At 37.3% G+C, this 20,057-nt stretch overlaps 1 protein-coding gene across 5 annotated transcripts in view; it reads left to right on the top strand.

The window, feature by feature from the left end:
- Window positions 1-20,057, top strand: part of UTRN (utrophin) — a 344,257-nt gene that overhangs the window by 283,853 nt on the left and 40,347 nt on the right. For all 5 annotated transcript variants that reach the window (XM_014879021.2, XM_014879020.2, XM_014879022.2 and 2 more), the window contains 4 exons: window positions 1,628-1,689; window positions 2,686-2,760; window positions 8,733-8,934; window positions 15,690-15,775. In XM_014879021.2, the coding sequence (XP_014734507.1) occupies window positions 1,628-1,689; window positions 2,686-2,760; window positions 8,733-8,934; window positions 15,690-15,775 (425 nt within the window). The remainder of the gene's footprint in view (window positions 1-1,627; window positions 1,690-2,685; window positions 2,761-8,732; window positions 8,935-15,689; window positions 15,776-20,057) is intronic.

Below are 20,057 nucleotides of genomic sequence, written 5' to 3'. Positions count from 1 at the left end.
CAATCAAGGTCTGATAGAAGTTTATTACTGTATAAATCTCTCTTGTTTAAGTGGTCATGTTCAGTCAGCGACTAGGAAGTAATCACAAAGAGCAAAAAGAAGATTTGTACCTCCTGTATTAATAGGAAATATGTATTTTGCTTATGAACTTCCATGAAAAGCACCTCACAAAGTCGTGATGGTGCCAGATAGACAAATGAGATCCATGGCAGAATGTGATGCATGATGGAGAGAATCTGTCTCTGAATATCTATATTAGACTCAAAGCTGGAAGGGTTATCCTGGTGGATGGACTGTAAAATGAGGATCGTGTCCCACATACAGAGACCCATTTCATGCACTTTCACTGGTGTATGTTTGAGGCTAATGCATGCACAAAAGGGTCCTCGGCACTTACTTTGTTAAGAGCTTGTCTTCCCTTTTGGTACATGTCCTGTCTCTGCAGTTCTTTAGAGCAAGGACTTTCTATACAATTTTTTTGTACCACCTAGCATAAAAGGGTTCATTCTTGGTTGGTTTCTTGATTAAAAAATAAACATTGATGATAAATTACTGTGCACTCACTGAGGTACAGCCATTTATATATAGCAAATGATGATACAGTTCACTACATTTAATGCCAAAGTGGCCTTTTAAAAGTCGTTGTTTACAACCAAGTATCCCTCTATGCAGGAAAAAAATTGTTATATTAGCAATTTTTAAATGGAAACAAAGGTGAAATACTTAGTGTTCTCTGAGCATTACTATTAAATTTGCTAACATAATTTAATTTTCATTAACTTTTAAAGGGAATCCTATGATCCATTTAACATGATTTCTCTGATTAATTACCTTACAAATCTAATTCAAATTTAAATACTTTTTAAGATAAGGATGTACAATCATTCCAGCAGTTAATATTGATAAATAGAAGTGTAGCTTGTAGAAGGAAATTGGAGAGTTCAGTGGACCTGACATAATACATGTTTTGACCCCTATGGCTGCCTACTTGAAATCCTGATAAACTGAAACAGCAACACTGAACAGTAGGTTAAGAGATGGTGCCTATTGAATCTCTGTTCTGTGAACAGTTTTGTGGAGCATGTCCCCTAAATCAAGATAGTTATTGATTGGTTGTGTGAATGCTGATCAGGCTTCCCATTGGACTCTATGATCTTAAAGGTCCTTTCCAATCTAAATGATCATGTTACACGTTAAATAAATGTTACAGGTAAAGCTTAACATCATTGACTATGTTCTGATACATGTGGTCAGATATGCAATGAAGTTTGAAATAAAATCTCAATATTTTTATTTTTAAATTGTTTTTACAACTCTATCGTTTTAAAGCACAGGAGGTTTTGTATTTTACATTATTAGTGTACCTCTTAGCTGCAGGGTCAGAGTCCAGCTCTTACTATTGCAGCTGAAATAAAAAGTAAATATTATTAAATACGGGTAGGCTATTGTCTGACTAACTTTGTGATTATAAAATCAAGGCTCTGGATGGTACAGAACATGCATTTTAATTAAAGCTGAAGGATTTCTTGCCACTTAAATGCAAAGAATCAGAATATGTTTAAGATTTTATTCTTTGGAAGTACATATGTGTGTTTACTGAAATTTTGATTACTTTGTTCCTTCGTAGTCATGAGACACAAACGACTTGTTGGGATCATCCTAAAATGACTGATCTCTTCCAGTCCTTAGGTGAGTGCACTCATTAAAACATTGTGATTTTTATTCCATGAGTAAAAACTGCATTTGGATACTGACCATGTTTGAGTTCTCATGAACTGAGTTTAACAGCATTTCTCACTTTATGATTAGACACACTTTGCCCAAAACCTACTGCCTTGGTCACGTCATGTATTGTCTTTTGGCAATATTAATTCTGAGCTATATACTCTGACTGTATGCTTTAATGCAGTACCTTGGTTTTTTGAACTTCACAAGGAATTGTCCAATGATACAGCCTCTCTGCATGTTTAAACCAGGGCACTGGTCTGCAAGGAACTAATTTTGGTAATAAAATAGAGCAGCTACCTTTTCAGTAAAAGCTAAACTGTATTATGGTACAACTAGTTCAACATGTCCTGATAGCATCAATATTTACTGTGAAATTTCCCATTCTAAGGAGAGGAAGGATAAAAATACTATTAAGGGAGGGAAAAATGTTACTGTATCAATCAGTTTCTAAAACAGAGCTTACAGCTATGTGATTGTCCCTTTTAAAGCACAATTTGCAAAGTCATGGCATATAAATGATAGTTTAAACCATTTTTTTTGTTACTGTGACATATGCTGCCCTCTGTTTCCTGTATATTATCTGATGGAGTTGTAAATTATTTGAGAAACTTATTCTTTTTGAGTAATTGTCTGGGAACTATGCACCAGTGCATAATATGTATGTAAAACTCTCCTGTATATATGTCTGTATTACATGTGCCAAGATAGTGTGAACATTTCTGGAGGGCCACTCTCTTTAAGGTCCTGGACTGTCAGAGTCAGGAGGTTTTCCCTGAAGGTGAATTGGACGGAGGTCCCAACTTGTCAAATTTTTTAAATTTGTTCCAATATATCTTATTAATTCATTGCAGAGAAAAGAAGGGATATCAGATTGCTTCCAAAATAGGAAGATTTAAATGTAAAGGAGTTATGGGCTGTAGTTTTAGGGCTGTTCATGTTTCTGTTCTGCTGTTTCAGCTGACTTGAACAACGTGCGCTTCTCCGCCTACCGCACGGCCATCAAAATCCGGCGGCTGCAGAAAGCACTGTGCTGTGAGTTGGGCCTTGGGGGGAAATTGTTTCTCTGCAGTACTTGGGGGAGGGGGGGTCCACTTCAGTCTAATAGCATTAACATTAACAGTGGACCACAGTCATCCTTGACACACTGTCAACCAACAAAATGGCAAGAATTGCCAACAGTAGGTGTCATTATTGCAAATAAATAAATTAATTTTGAAAGAGGTGCAGCAGGTAAGTTGAAATGGTAGGACCACTAAGAATCATTTGTATCTCAAATTTTCTGTTCTATAGGTAAATTTATTTATTTATATTGCTAGGTGTTTAAAAGGCGTTTCGTATTATATCACAGCTATGGTTTAATTCAGCAGCAAGTTGCATGATTACTATGTTCATTCAAAGTTTAGCAGCCTCAGAAGTGATAGGTAGGAGATCTTTTCTTTTGGACGTGAGACTTCTCCAACTCACACAGCAAGTACCACACTGGGGATCTGTGCTCTTGTTGAGTCTCCTGTGCAAAGCAAACTGAATTTTAAAAACTATGGAAAACAAAATACATAAGAACACACATCTAACAGAAAAAAAAACAGAGTGAAGTAGAAAAAGCAAAAGTAAACTGGACAATTTTGGAAGTAGATATGGGATGTGAATGAGAGTAAAGGTTGTAGATTTTAGACCTTTTGAGACCTTTTGTCTTGACAACAGATGGTAGAAAGATGTATGATGTTACCAAATTTTCTTCTTACAGATAAGGAGTCCTTGGCATGGAAGGACTTTTCAGCCCTGAAGGGTACACAGTACTTTAGGCTGAGTAGGAACACAAGAAGTGCAAAGCCCTCCTAGGGATGCAAGCACAAAATGAGTTGCACAAAGAGGGATCCCGTCCCACCCTTCAGGTGGTTAGTTTTCTTTCCAGCCTAGAAGACAGCAGTTAGATCTTAGCTGGACTTCAGATATGCATCATACTAAAAGAAGATGTGCCTGAGATGGTAGCTAGCTACTCCAGAAAGCTGGACTGTATCTGTGCACAGCACAGGCTCTTACCAGTACCTATCACCAGTTCTTCATGAGATGTGGTTCCACCAAGGACTACAGCTTCATCTCCCAGCAAGACTAAAGAACATTATGAGCTTTTTGCTTATAGTGTGCAGGGTATAAAGTATTCATCAGCATGTACCTAAAAATAAAATTCAAAGCAAGAGATCAGAAAGGCAGAGTAAAATTAACCTTGTGTGAGCTGCTCCACAGGGAAGAGTGGGGAAAAAACAGACTGCATATGACAGATGCTAATCATGCTGCCTATTTCTGACAGACACACAACTTTTCTAGTGACCTGTATAGACCAAGATTCTTTTATTACTTCTAATAAGCTTTGAAGGGGGACATACTTTCTGTTCTTGCTTTTACTGCAAAATATATAAATTTCTATAAGAGCTTCCATGGTTAGCTCTCCTCATTCACAGATTTCAGAAGTGCCCTCCTACTGTCTCCAGTTTCAGGGGAGGGAGCTGGAAGGGAAGACAGAAGAAAATAGTAAGAAGTAAAGAGAATACACAGCTTCTCTAGGAGCTAGGAGTTCAACTTTCCTCTCTACAGGTCCAATCTGCATTATTACCTATGAAGCTATTTACTCTATCTTTGTGCTTTGTGGGAAGAGACAACAGCCAAAAAAAAAATCTTTGTCTTTCTTATACGTGTGTACTTGATAAAGAACTGGTTTTATTTTTAGGTGAGGAAAGAGTAATCCTCGGTGCTACTGTCATTCATTTCTTGGTCTGAGTTACTTTAGTCTTCCATTATATTTCCTGTAATTTTTACTGCAGATGCATTTTAAAGGTGTTTGGATGCAGAATGCTTCAGAAAGGCTTATGTGCAAAGGCAAAAAAAAATATCAAGACAAATCACCAAAAATGGAGATCACTGTAAAATGTGACAAATTGCTGTCACGGGCATAGTATGTGTATAATGTCAAAGGCATTTTTGGTGGGAACTCCCAAGAGCACAGCTGGAGCTGGATGCACAGTTCCACTTGCACCTGATAGATTTTGACTTTGCAGTGTAAGTGCTTTATGAGCAGATTCAGGAACAATTGCACTCTAGAATGTCCATTTGCGAACTGTACTTTAGAAAACTTTGCCATATCTCTTCTTGGCAAGTGTCAAAAAACTGCAGCTCTAGGGAAGTTACTCCCATTTTCCTCATTCTCCTTTTGAAAGAGTAAGTAGAGTTCTGTTTCTTATTTTATTTTCTGACAGGTAGATTCTTGGAGAGATAAAAATTTTCATACATATGTGTATGTATTTTGCAGGAATCTGAGAAAGGTTGCAAGTTGGAAGTAACAAATTCTTAGCCTCTCTATCTTGAATTATGTGGGGCAGATGTAGTGAGAGTGCTTTCCCACTGTAGCAGAAGAATGGGGCCAAAGGGAGTATCCTGTGTTGCAGATGTACTGGGCAATTGTGTAGCACCAGGTCCTGATTATATATTATTCTTGTGCAGCATTCTTTAGCTCATTTTCAAGATATTATAATGCCCCAGCTACTGAAGTATAGTACTGAAAGGCAAAAAGGGAACAAAATCACCATGTATATTCAGAACTCTCTTGCTGAGTTCCTCTAAGTGATTTAAAATTTAAGAATGTTAATAGGAATATCAAGGGGGAAAAAAATGGAACATTTAGACATCAGGGACTAAGAGAGCTTTGAGCACTTCCTTCTTTGAGGGAAGAGTGCAGTCTCTTTGCCTGCTATCATTTGCAAGGTCTTGTTAATAAAAATCTCCACAGTAATGCCTGACTATTTTCCATGGGGCTAGAGCAGCTTTAAATTTGCCATTAGCAGCTGCCTCTAGTTACTTGCTCCTGAGTCAGTCGCTCGCACCTGCTTTAACAGTGCTAAATGATATGGTTTCTCTTTTTCTTTGGGAAAGTCTTCTTGCTGCAGAAAGGGAAGAAATGGGTCTTGTGCCCATTAGTTGTTTAAAGGCAGGATTGGTCATTCATCATGTTTAAGCAGATGCAGAATGGTACTGCAAAAATGCACTGAAACCTGTGTAGGCATCCTGCCAGAAATGGCATGACAGAATGCCTGTCCCAAATTTTATTCAGTCAGGTAAGTGCTGAAGTAAGCAGGAATGGAAGTAATTTCCTCTGCTTTTTCTTTTTTGGATAGTGCCATCCAAAAGTGTAAATTTAGCTTAATTTGCACTAGTATAGCATCAGAATTGTTGGTTTTTTTTTTTTTAGTACAAAGATACTGGCAGTACCTCTCCCAGGTCCTTCTGGAATGCTCGGGCAGAAATGTGAATGAGAGATCTTAATGGCACCAGATCAAGATGTGAAGTTAGCAGGCTTAATGTCTGTTGAATTGCTTTTTTTCAGTGCAAGGATGGTAATGTTAAGCCAAACCCAAAGACAACAACATCCTGGCATTCCAAAGCTTTTGGAATTTTCACAAGTTTTAGAAAGGGCAGGTTTTGTGTGCTGTCAGCCTGTTTTATGAAGCTAATTACCTGTTTTAAGCCAGCCATTAAGTACCTTACAGAAACAGGTTGGAAAATAACCAGAAAACATAAAAACCCCCAGATAAAGACAAGCAAAAAACGCCCACAACCCAAACCTGAAATAAAAGCTAACACCAAAACAAAACCAGCAAACTGGTTGGATTAATTTTTACGGGGTTTTCTTTGTCATGGATGCTTTTGAAGTCATGAAGGGAAGGTGTGAAAAGTGGCCATCTCCTAAGTTCAGTATGTATGTCATCAGCTACCAGCTTACCCTCACTTGGCTTCACTCCATTCCCTCCACAGCTCAAAAAGTAGTCAGGGTTACACTATGAACTGTTTGTGGGTTCCTGTTGTTTTTAAATTGGTCTGGTGAGCCTTTTCCAGTATATCACATCCTTTATAGCTCTTGTAGAAGATGATGCTGCAGTGAGTGTATTGCAAAACACTTGGGCTACCTCAGGTCAAACCAGTGGCAAGGTGTTTTCTGCAATTACCAGTCTTCCTCTTTGATAAATACATGGCTGGCATTTGTTTGCAAGCCCAAGAGAAGGGCTTAAAGTATCTCCAAACAAACAAGAAAGAAAATGAAAAACAAACAAATGCAAGCCCCTGCAAATCTGATGTTGTGAGGTCAGAACAGAATGTACTGATTTTATTGCAGGAGAGCAAAGACAAGGGCTGTGAGGTACTGTTTCTCACTTTACAAAGATGTGACAAAGGGCAGATGGGGGAAAAGGGGCTTGGAATGTAAACTTCTTTTGGTAGATGATCATTGAGTTCTTGGCAGAATTGCTTATAGTGGTTAATGTTATCTTGCTCTTGCTTCTTTTTCTGTTGTACTTGTTTTCCTGCCCAGATAGAATTACCCATTTTGCACAGGCTGCAGATCTGGGGTCCTTATTTAACACTGTTATTCTCCCTCTGTGCTCTTGTGAGATCCCACCTAGAATAGTGCATCCAGATCTGGTATCTTCAGCACAAGAAAGATGTGGCCCTGTTGGAGCAGGTCAAGAGGCAAGCAATGAGGATGATTGGGGGGATGGAACACCTCTCCTCTGAGGAAAGGCTGAGAGAGCTAAAGTTCTTCATCGTGGAAAAGGAGGGTACCAGGGAGACCTTAGAGCAGCCTTTCAGTACCTAAGGGAGGGTTATAAAAAATAGGGAGAGTAACTTTTTTAAACAGACAGATTGTGATAGGACAAGAAGAAACAGTTCTAAACTAAAAGAGGAGACATTTAGATTAGGTATTAGGAAGAAATTATTTACTGTGAGACAGTGGCACAGCTTGCCCAGAGAAGTTGATGTGGATGCTCCATCCCTGGAAGTGTTCAAAGCCAGGCTGGATGGGGCTTTGAGCCACCTGATCTAGTGGGAGGTGTCCCTGCCCATGGCAGACACGTTTGAACTAGGGAATCTTTAAGGTCCCTTCCAACAAAAATAATTTTCTGATTTTATGATTTGTTGTGATGATTGGTGAAGAGCAGTTCACAACATGTCAGAGACTATCACGTGGATTTGTTTTCATCTGAGAGATGACATTTATAGTGCAAATGTATTACTGACCCTTCACAAACAGCTCAGTATGAGCTTCTACTATATTGCATGTTATGTATATTGTAGTAAGCATACTATTACATTGCAACTATTTTTTTACTTAAAGTCCTTGTTTCTGTAAAAAAAGTCACTAAGGGTTATACCATTGATGTTTCATCTTTTCCACTTCCTTTTGCAAAAGGAGTCAGAAGAGCTCACTGATGGCCTTTTATTTTCACCACACAAACCCCAGATTTTCACAATCACATTTGAATCATTTTCAGAGCAAAATCCTTTTTCTCCTGTAAAATATCCATTGTAACACTAACTGCTTATAGAAAGAATTCTGTAATAAAAGAGATAAAAATATTTTTCAAGAAAGCATAGCATTTAGCGTTCTGGAAAACTACAATAAATAATCTTCCTGTGTCCCTCTCTCTATTTTCTTTTAAACCCTAATTTAGCAACTACTGTTCAGTAACACTGTTCAGTTAATCAGGCCTCAGTACACTTTTACCACCTTTAAGAAAGAATTCTTGTCTAAGAATTTGCTTTGCTTTACATTTGATCAAAAGTTAAAGTAATTTTCTAGTATTCTGCTTTATGGTAAATATGAAGAATCCTGTAAGCCTAGTGAATTCTCTCTGTGTGTATCCAAAGTTGGAATCCTCTAATTACACAGACTACTTTAGCAGCTATTTTGGTGTTGTTCTGAGCTGTGCAGCATCATTATGATATTTTTATTCTAGTTATTTTAAATAACTTGTGCCAAAATGCTGTTGACTTGTCACGGAGAATGGTTTGTCACTATAACGTTACTAAACAAAAGCCACTGGGCTAGGTGTTTGCTACAATTTGCCCATGAACAATTATTGTCAATGTTACACTCAGGCATCTGTATTCACACTTTTTTCTTTTTTTTTCTTTTTCTTTTTTTAAAAATCCTATTATTTTTTTAAATCTATTATTAGTGGACCTGTTGGACCTGAACATGACAAGTGAAGTTTTCAAACAGCACAAGTTGAGTCAAAATGATCAGCTGATTGGTGTCCAGGATGTGATCAGCTGTCTCACTACCATCTACAGTGGACTTGAAGAAAAACACAAAGACATGGTGAATGTTCCTCTCTGTGTAGACATGTGTCTTAACTGGCTACTCAATGTGTATGATAGGTAAGACTTTTTTTGTCACAGTGTGTACCCCCAGGAATTATAAATTATAAAGCCTTAAAAATTTCTTTATTAAAAAGTTATCTTCTGATGTTTTTGGCTCCATAATGAAAGTGCAGTTGCATGCAATAGGACGTTTCTTATGCTGCCCTGCTCAGCACTGAACTAAGATTACATTGCTTTTATACTACTACCAAAGAAACTTTGAAAGGATTTCAAGAAATGCGTATGTGAGTAGAGAGCTAGGACACTGCTTTAGTTGTGTTGCTGTTGTGAATATTCCCAGATTGATTGCCATTGATATCAGATTCTATTTCTGCCATTGGTGGGGACAGCTTTTTCATGCATTTTACACTTAGTTATTTATGCTCATAATCCTGGCTGAGTTCCCTGTCCTGAGTCCTCTATCGAATGGAGGTTGTTGTGATCTCAGCACTAAAGCCTGTCTGATTGTGGAGGGCCAGCAGTGCCCTAGCTCTGGCTCCATTCCAGCACATACAGCTCCTGCCATGGATCAGTTCTGAGGACTGATGTTACATGGTCCACCTGCCCTTGTCCTGGCAGCAAGGCTCTATTTCCCAAGGGCATTGAGTTTGCCTCAAGAATATTTTGGGATGCTTACAGTAAGAATTTGTAGGTTTTTTTAAATACGCATTTGCTGTTTCCAGAGAGAGTCTCAAAAAAACATCCACTCTATCAGCCCCTTGTGGTTTTGGCCAGTTCTTTCTGAGCCCCTCCTTTCTTCTGCTGGAAATTGAACCCTGCCCTCTCTGCCCTACCCTATGTCAGCCTGCGTGACCTGCAAGCAAACTGCTTTTATTGAGTTGTGCTTTTGAGTCATGAGTTTGTTGCTTATTTTTCTTAGTGGCATTCACTATTCTTATTTCCCTTGTGTTGTAAAAACTGGGGAAAGACTTGGTTTCCATCAGCTCCTCCATGCCCTAAAATGTGTCTCCTTAGCTTGCTTCATCAAAGGCGTTTCAGGACTCTTTCAGAATTGACTAAAATCTCAGTAGTGCAGTACAGGTTGTGGTTGCTTCACTGTGTCTGATTGAATATGTGCTTTAGTTCAGATCTATAAACAGAATTACAAATCAGAATTTCTAAGTTTCATGAGGGTGGTTACAAAATTTATATTCTTTCTCCTCACTTGAAGTTGAGCAAAAGTATTTCTTGACTAGACATAAAAATTCTTATACCTGCTTTGCAAATGGGAGCTTTTACTTGTAGATGTATGCATTCTCTTCAATATGTTCACTCAGTGCCAAATTCTAACAGTTCATAGCTTTTTGCTTTTTTCCCCTCAGAGGATTGCATGCCAGTTCTCCTATACTTCATTGATATTTTAATTTATTTTGGTTTTAGGGAAGAGGGAAGGAGGGAACAGAATACATAGAATCGTTTGTCGTTTATGTGCTGGCTACTAGCATTCAAACATTGGTGTTAAATATTGTGGCATTTCTGTTAGTTGGACTTCTCCCCATTACTGCTGAAAAATTAGAGGGTCCATCAAATATTCACTGGGATTTCTTCCTGCATTTATTTTTATTTTGGAGAATTCTGTATTGTGAGTAAATAAACACATCACTTGCAAATAGAGCAGTAGATCAAGTGAATTGTTTGACTTAAATGTTATTGGCAATTTAGAATAAGAGACGTAATAATGTCAGGAAATTTTTTTTAGATACTGGCTGAGTTTTGTTTTCTTTCAGTCTGAACACATCTCCTACACTTTCTTCAGCTTACCTTTGCTTCTTAACTTCCGTTAGACGTCAATTGTTTAATCTATTCATATTTAAAATGCACTTAGTAAGCAGCAAACGTTTCTTTCAATAACGTTTCCAGTTTCTCCCATTTCCCCTTGACTATTATGTTGAAAACGTAGTATAGATAATTCTTCAAGCCCGTTAAATACTTGAGTCTTTATTCAAACTTTGAAAAATTGAGGATGAAGGTTTACTAAGAGAAGATTGTTTTACAGTGTGTTTCCTTGTTCCCCTTTCAAATTCACTCCAGGAAGAAAAAGAAATGCTAAAAGACCAGACACCAATTCTAAGCTGGAATTTTTTATTATGTTTTCTAAACTGGCCTTTACAAAAGAGCTAATTTGTGTCTTGGCATTTCTATTGTATATATTGCATTGGTGTTACTCATATAAAATGTGTCAAGTTGTTAAACGGCCAACAAAAAGCATCTGTTAGTCACATGCTGCTAACCTGAGATTTAATCACAGATTCATAGATTAATGGCAAACTGAATAGTTCTCCAGACTTAACCTGCAGATGTCTTTGCCCCTTAAAAAGAACCAATTTATTTTTAGAAAAGGTCTGTTATGTTCTGGTATTTTCTGACACATTAGGAATTATTCATTCTGAGCAGGGGAGAGAAACACCAAAATTACTCAGTGACTTTTACTACATCAAGGACTCAAAGGTTGTTCCAGACATCAACACCTGCCCTTACAAACATTTTCTCAACTTAAAGTTCTGTGTTTTGGCTAGTCCAAAGATTTATATTTTAAAATTAAATGAGAGATAAATATCTTGATACTTAAAATGAGAACTGTGAAGGAAATTTTTTGCTCTGTAAAATACTTTGGCTAGGCCTGCATTTAAAGCATCCAAAAGCAATAGCTGGTGGTTTTTCTTTTCAACTGTATATTGTCAAATTTGCTGAAATCTCCAGACATCATTTATATAAAAAGGACTGATAGCTTTCAGTACTAATGGAATAACTTAACACCCCTTGAAATGAGTTGTTTCTATATGTACAGATTCAGAGCACTGACTCATTTCAATCAGAATTACCCATAAACTTTTATGTTCATCTGACTTCCTGTGTTTCAACTTTTAGATTTTCTTTGGTTTTGGGGGTATTTGTTTGTTTGGTAGTTTGTTTTTTTTTTTAATGCTAGGATACTTTTCATAATGCCTTCTTTTAAATTGAATTTCTTTGGTACATTAGTCTGAGAAGAGTATATGTGGTATCTGTGCTGACATTTTCCATATGATCAAAGCTGTCTTTCATGATCATTCTGTGCATCCTGATCTTCCCCTGAAGACTCACAACTTTGTTATTTATTGTTGCACTCATACACCTTCTAACACCAGGCTGAGTTAATATCCCAGGCCTTACCAACATGTTCATTTCAGTAAAATCGGAACTTCTGGGGAATGAGGATGAGACATCTGCTCAGTCAGCCTTAACTTTACGCCCTGGTTTTGACAGTAGCTGATGGAAGTTTTCTGCATGCACTCCAGTTGCATCCCCTGTGTTTATGATGGCTCTTTGGATTCATAGAGCACTCAGTGGGAGCAGCTTAGCAGGCTGTGATAGCAGTAAGAAGGCTCTGGGAAGGTTCTAGCCCTCAATAAGGCAGGGAAATGAGCTCCTCTGTCTGTCTTGTCTGTGGGTGATCAAGGGGAGGTGTCTGTGCTGACCTTCCTTCATCTACCAGGCTGCCTCGTGTTGCTGGGTTGTGCAGATAAGTGAGAGCTGCAGTCCCTGGTAGTCCTGCAGTGCCAGTGCTGTCTAGGCTTGAGAGCTCTTTGACAAGAGAAGGCTGAATGGCTCTGGCTCATCTTCATTCTCTAGTTTTCCTTGCTAGTACCCGATGTTTTTATGCTATTGTCCCTCCTCCCCCAGGCACATAGGGCTCATCTAGACTTCATGTTATAGTTTGTTTTCCAAGATTCTTCATTGTGTATTCCTGTTTGCAATCTCTTATATTAATCGTGTTGCCTGTCTGACAACTCTTTCTTAATCTGGGTAACTCCTGTCTGCAGCTGTGCCCATCACTGGTTGTCCCTTTGGCATTCACATACTTCTATAAGATGCTTATATAAATATATATATATATATATATACACACTATGTCTATGCCATCATAATGCAACAAAATATTTGCATACCACTGTTGGTAAACAGTAGTTTTTACGTTTACATTCAACAAGTTAGTATTAACTATATCCTGATTAGTACATTTATAATTTACAGGTTTCACAGGCCTCTGTTTTGACTATGGTATAGGCTGCGTTTGTCTGTCAAGAAGTTTTGGATCATAACTCTGTAGTAGGAAGTTATTTAGAGAAAGGAATAGATTCAGGCTCCCCTTCATCAGGATCAGAGCAAAAAAAATCTGAGCTGCCTAAAGTGGCCTTATCAATTGAATTTGTAATGACAAGCATGCTTGTATTGCTATAATGAGTCTGAATAGTGTGCTGACATTTTGGTATATATGACCTATAAATTTTTTTGAATTCAGAAATTAAAAAGTTTCTGGAACCTTCCCAATATAAGGCCTTGATTCTTACGTGTTTGTACATGTAGGACAATTAGATGGTTGTGCTGCCATTCAGAGGCACTTTGCAAGACAGACTTGTGGCAAAGTAGCCTTATAGTCTCCCAGCAGGTTGAGGGAGGTGATCCTGCACTTCTACTCAGCATTGGTGAGATATATCTGGAGTCCTGGGTCCAGTTCTGGGTTCCCCCAGGACAAAAGAGATGTGGACAAACTGCATGAGTCCAATCAAGGACCTTGAGTAATTGTATCAGTAGATGTGTAAGTAGAGGCTGAGAGAGATGGGACAAGTTTCAAGGGGATCTTATCAGTGTGCATAAATACCCAATGGGAGAAGAAGAGAAGATGGACCCAGGCTTTTCTCAGTGGTGTGCAGTGATAGGACAAGAGGCAGCAGGCACAACCTGAAACATGGGAAATTTTGCTTAAACATATGAAAAAAAGATGTTTTTAATGTAAGAGTGATCAAAAAGTGCCACAGGTTATTCAGAGAACCTGTTCAGTCTCCATCCTTGAAGATACTGAGGTGGTGGGATATGATCCTGGAAAACCTGCTCTACATGACTGAGCAGGGGCATTGCTCTCTGGAGGACTCTCCTAATGTCAGTGGTTTTGTGACTCACTAAGCTGGGAAAACTTAAACCATTGGCTTGAAAATGTCAGGACTATGGGTTTAGGGGGAGAGAGGGTGTATGTGTGACATTTGGTTTTGGTGTGTTGGGTTTTTTTACTGTATATATGTTATTATAGTGCTAATATTCATTTCCAGTAAAGATGGGAGTGAATATGTTACTCTTTCGAAAAATACTATTGCAAATAATATTGCAGGCTTTGTAATTATGTATGTAATTTATTGACAAAATGGTTTTTTGTGTGAAGGAAGTTTTTCAAAAACCCTGCAGAAATCTCTTGAAATCAGGAGAAGCTTGAAGCATTGACATTTGTGCCCTGATCTTTTAGCTGCAAAGTCTCACTTTCTGTCTTTCATAAACAAATGATGTGGTCAGTCCTGAGTTAAATCAAACCCAAATGAATGTTCACTTCTTTTACCTGATGAATGTAAATTTAAAGCACAAACAACCATAAATGGAAGGAATAGGGAAATAACTTTATCAGGGTGTAAAATGAGCCGTTTAGATGGCAAGGTATGCCAGAATGATGTAGTGTCTGTGATTGAAAGAGGTAATTTGAAGCTAAGCTTGAATATATAAAAAGGTGGCACTTTTGTAACATTCTGGAAAATTGGGTCCTGATTTTCCAACTAGGCAGTAAAAGTAATAGATGTTTCTGATTAATTTGGCAATAATTTCTCTGTACCTCTGTTCCATCTTATGGAATGAAGACACTGCTGTCTGGTATTACCAGATTAGATGATGTTGTGAAGACAAATGCATTAATATTTGTAAGTTGCCTAGCTATTTTATCAAGAACCCAGGAGTAAATTACTAATTTTGTATTCAGCACACCATTTGTGAAGTAAATCAGACAGCAGACCATATGCTGAATGGATAGGATAGAAAGAGATATGTAATAACCACTTCAGAAGTAATTAAAGTATATATAACTTCTGTATGGCAGAAAGGAGCAAAGTAAGGTTTGAGGTGATACTAAATTTAGTGTTATCTTACTTGTTGGGGAATGACTCAGCTAACCTAATTTTAACTATTCTGATTTTTTTTTGGTTGCATCTCATTTAAAGACAAATTGTGTCATGTTTTTCCATGTTTGAAACAAGAATTTTTAAGAATATGTTTCTGCATTGATCTTCTGAAATTCAAAATTGTCCTTTTCCCTGTAAGCTAGCTTTGTTGTTTTAGTATCTTTTTGAACAGCATTTGCCCTGTAGGCTTAACAGTATTCACTTATCTGTTCTCAAGTTGCTTTTTAGGTTTGGACATACTTTTTTTTTCACGCTTGGCAAGATGAGCCTGAAGTGACATTGCTTAAAAAGAATGACAGCTCCAAATCATTGAATTAGTGCATGTGATTGTCTATGTCTTGATGTTGTGTATGTCAGAACATTCTAAGCAAAACAAAACAAAAAACCCTAAGCAAAACAAAAAAAAATAGAAGGAAAATATATATAATTACTGTGATATGAAGACTTGGTTTTATTTTACAGTCCTTGTGTTTCCCACTGAGTAATAGGCCTTCCTGCTGCGTGCTCATATGTTTTTTTCTGTGTATATCACATTAATAAATAGTTTTCAGAACTTTGCAGAACTAACTGTCCTTTTGTAGTAATACAAGCTGTTTTGACATGTAAAATCACTTGGAAGGCAAGCCGAGCTTTTGTAAGGGAAGAATGCTTAATGTGATCTTTAGTGTTAATGTTTTTTTCGAGTTCTGAAGTATATTTGAAATATAACTCTCCAATGTCTTTGTATTATTTAATATACTTGAGTTGGAATGAAATAAAATGAAACTGTATTAAATTGTCTTGTCTTTATAATTTCAGTGGCCGAACTGGAAAAATTCGAGTGCAGTCCCTGAAAATTGGCTTGATGTCCCTTTCTAAGGGCCTTCTGGAAGAGAAGTACAGATGTAAGGAGCAATTTCTTTCACAAAATACTCTCTATAATTAAGTCACGTACAATGACGAAGTACCTAGCAAAATTAGTAGTAAAACATTTCTCATGCCTGTTGCAAAGCAGTTTTCTTTTGAGTAAGTAAAAGAGAATTATTTTCATTATCACTAGTGACAATGGTTAAAGTAGGATTTATATCCTGACTGCAAAATATTGCTGTCCATTCTGAATCGCCAGAAGTCAAAGTACTGCAGTCCCCAGAAGAAAAGGAAAATATAGCTGTGTGGAAGATAGACAAGTATTATATTTGATTCTGTTCTCTTTTGTATGTGTATATGCTTTATTTAGGGAAAAACCAAGCAAGTTAGTGCTGATTGCATCAGATTGATATGGCTGATAAAGCAAGGAAATACATCAAAATCCTGCAATTGTGTCTACAAGAAAGACTATCTCAACTCTGAAAATGGTTTTCCAGTATATATACTTTCTGCCAGAATTGCACAATGAAAGCTTAATTATGTTGAATTTAGTAATCTCACAAGCTTGAGAAATACCGAGTAATATAAAAGATATTTCACAAAAATAAATACAGGCCCAGAAGAGAATTCGGTAACTTTGTGGGAAAAAAAAAGCCTGACAAATACAGAAAAAAAGATGAAGCATTGTATTAGAGCATTCTAGATGACAGGCATTTATATATTATGCATATAATCTTAAATTTGCTTTTCTTTACAGTAGTTCCTTGACTCATTTTGGAAACACATGAAAAAAAAATTATAGAGAGACTGAATTTGTTTCATGTACCTTTAGAGCTCTGCAAAAATTTCTTCTTTCCTTAAGAGCATTTGTAGACAATCTTGTAAACTTAGTTATTAACATTGAGCAAAAGTAGAGGTATTTAGTGCATTGGGACATATTTTGACGTCTGAATGACATACTGAGACTTTGGGGTGTTTAGTTTCCTTCTGTCATTTGACATATGTATGAAATATATATGAAGTATTGCACAACTAAAAAAGAGCTTGATGGACATACCTTTGTTCCATAATGACAATTCAGAAGGTAATCTGCTGTTCTGTGTGAAATCAAAAGCTTTCATAAAGTGTATGAGTTAGGCTGTGGATGATAAACTGAGAACCCTAGGAAAAAATGGTTTTTAAAAAACTCTGAAATCTGAGAATAGGCCCATTAAATTGCTATCAGTAATACATTAGTATATAGTTGCCAAATACAGGCACTGAAGCAGAATAAGGAAATTAGTAGGTCGGCTTCATATTTATGTTGTTGCTTTGTGTTAAGTAGTAAAATTAAAATTGCAGCTGATTGTGGCTACAGATTTTTATCATTTATGTCAAAAAGATGGACTTTTACTCTGAAGGATGCTGTGAGAAATCCTAAATATAAGTCTCAGAAGACTTTTGTACCAAGCAATCATAACTTCAACCTGAAATACATCTGAAATTAAAGTAGTTGCTCACATTCACGAAGCATAACATTAAGAGTCAGATAATGCATCCTTTTTGTTTTAACTCTTGCTCTGATTAATGTGCCAGGCTTTGATATCTTTGTTAGCTTTATTGTCCTTATGAACATTAAAATTGTCACAGAAGAATTCTTCAATCTAAAAGAAATTTTGCTAACAAAGGAAATGCGTGTCAGGTACTGTTCTTGGCTTGCAATGGCTTTGAAGTCGGCGTTTTGGGGTCCTCTGGCACAAGCTGTCACAGACTCATCTTTGATATCATCTCTCTTGGTTCTTTTGATTTTGTCATACCCTACTAATCATCTCTTGTTGAGAGAAATTTTGTCATGTCTACTGAGTTCTCAGTCCTCGAGTGAAAATTGTAATGGAATTCCTGAGTATTTTCAAGAAAGTCAGTCACTTGGTAAAAAAAGAGGACCCCAAACATGGTTGCTTAATACAATTACCTGCCTTTTGAAATTTCCCTTTCTCAGACCAACTCCTGGCATTTGCTTCTCCTTTTGGCTGATTCTTCTAAGCATTTCTGAATCATTGGCACTGGCAGTCGCAGGCTGCTCTGAGAGTGACAGTCATCAGCTGGTTGTGGTTAGAGCCCTCAGCAGAGCACAGACTGTGCCTTAAATGTGCTAGGCTTGGAGAGGCAAACTCTTCTTAGAGTAGTTGGTGGTGAAATAAGCAAACTTTCTTGTTTTAAAAACTTTTGAATGAACCTTTAATTCCTTTGTGAAACTCTTAACCTGAATGTTTGCTGCTCAAGTCTTTATCCTTCCTCTGGACTGTATATTTATTTGCAGCATAGTATAGGTAGAATCTTTTCACTTGACACATTTTTAAAAAATGTTTTGACAGAGACATTTCTGTGATTTTTTTTTTTTTTTTAATTTAATTAAGCTTCTTTTTAAGGTTCTAGACTTCAGGGTTGACATGAGACTGGATCTTTAATTAAAGTTTCAATTGCTTTAGAGGAAACATGGAAACCTCAATTAAAGAATGCCTATTCCTGAAAATATTTAAGACATGCTTAGCTTCAAGCACATGCCTGAGTGCTCCCAAGAATAAAAATGGACCTCCAAAAGTAATTCAGTAGTTGTGAGCTGCTTATATCTATGTTTTAGGGCGAGGAGTCTCAGGCTTCTTTCTGCTTTCTCATCTGACAAGGAGGGTCACTTGTGAACTACATAAAAATGCATTTGTGTGTACTTCACTTTGCATTTGTTTCTAACACCCAAAGCTCAAACTGGCAGCAGAAATATTAAAAAAAAAAAAAAAAAAAAAGGAGTTTTTTACAGTGTGTAGCTTTTGGGTCATATCATTTAATGTGCAAAATCTTTATGATTTAAGATGTAAAAGAAGGGCTACTTAATAAATCTCATCTTCTAAGCAGTTCAGTTTTCAAATAATGTACAACATTCTTGGAATGTAGTGGGGTTTTTTTACTGTTATGTTTATGTTGTAATTTTTCAAACCATTTGGACCTAACTAAAAAAAAGAAGAAATTAGAGTGTGCATTCTGTTTGTGACAATGTAATAAAATGTGGGTTGTGGACATCTTTCTACTACCTATCTTATTGTCTTTTTTATAGGAATTCAATAAACTTTTCGGTATTTTCAAGTATTCCTTTCTTCATCAACCATTAAGTACATTTTTTTCAGGTTGTCCTAAGTTGCAGTTTGAGTCCTACTGGCTGTAATCCTCAAAATACTAGTGTGAGGCTGAATTCATTTAACTGATTTCTCTTTTCCTGGTTTCTGTTTTATTCATACAATTCATGTCTGAATAATCTTTTCTCTGCTTCCTCACTCATTCCTCTTGTCCTTTGTTAGAGTACCTTGTTAGTTTAACCTTTATATTAATGTGTTTTTTGTTGAAACTCCTTTAGTGTGTTAACATGTTAACAAACTCCATTTAAAAGAGGTTGTGGCTTTTGAGATTGCTGGTGGGTGATGTATGGAGTCCCCTTTCCCACTGGCAGGGAGTAGGGTGCCTGGGTGCTCCCTGTCTGAGCTAAAACAGGCTCTCCTCCATCTCCCACTTGAGAGATGCTCTTGCCGTGCCTCCTTTGCCAGCTCATGGGTTACTTGGAGCAGGTGGGCCAGGTAACAAGAGCATTCTCACTTTCCATGCCTTCAGTTTAGGAGCTTCTCTTCCTGCGTGCCACGTTGAAGGCATTGAGGGGTTTGGGAAAAGATGATACCATCCATGAACTCCTTGCACCTGGACAGTCTTTGGCTGTGGCACAGCTGCCAAGTGTTAAGAAACAACTTGGAAGAGTTAGAGCTCTTCAAAGGTATTTGCTGGTTTCCTCCCAGCTAATCACTATTCCCTCTCCTGTCACATCGTTTTCCTCTATTTATCAGCTCCACAATCAACTGAAGTTTTAGGACTTAGGAAATTACTTCATCTGCCTCCCAGCTCCAGCAGCTAATGAATTGTTCTTCTTTTATGGCCTGTTTCCACTGCAGACTGATGCAAACAGAAAGACTAAGACAATTTATTTTTTCCTCTTTTTTTTATGCTATCAGTTGTTTTCTTTTTAAAATGACTCTTATAAATTGAAAAACTGTCCCATCCGCAGCTGAAGAAGAGAGCCATGATCTGGGATTGCCAAGAGGCGCCTGCAGCTGTACAGTATTAACTCTGTCCCCTCTATTATCTGTGTTGGTTTTTTTTCCTCAACACTGAGTGGACAAGATGCTGTAGCTGCTGTTTGACTAGGCAAGAAAGGATGAGAAAAATACAATAAAATCTAAAAATTAGTTCAGTCATCTGGATTTTTACTTTGTGAAGATCCTTTATTCTGCTTCCACCATCTTT

The sequence above is a fragment of the Sturnus vulgaris genome, chromosome 3 (assembly GCF_052056855.1).
Source record: "Sturnus vulgaris isolate bStuVul1 chromosome 3, bStuVul1.hap1, whole genome shotgun sequence".
Classification (NCBI taxonomy): Eukaryota; Metazoa; Chordata; class Aves; order Passeriformes; family Sturnidae; genus Sturnus; species Sturnus vulgaris.
Note: the sequence above shows the minus strand (reverse complement) of the source record. Positions and strands in the feature narration are given on the sequence as shown.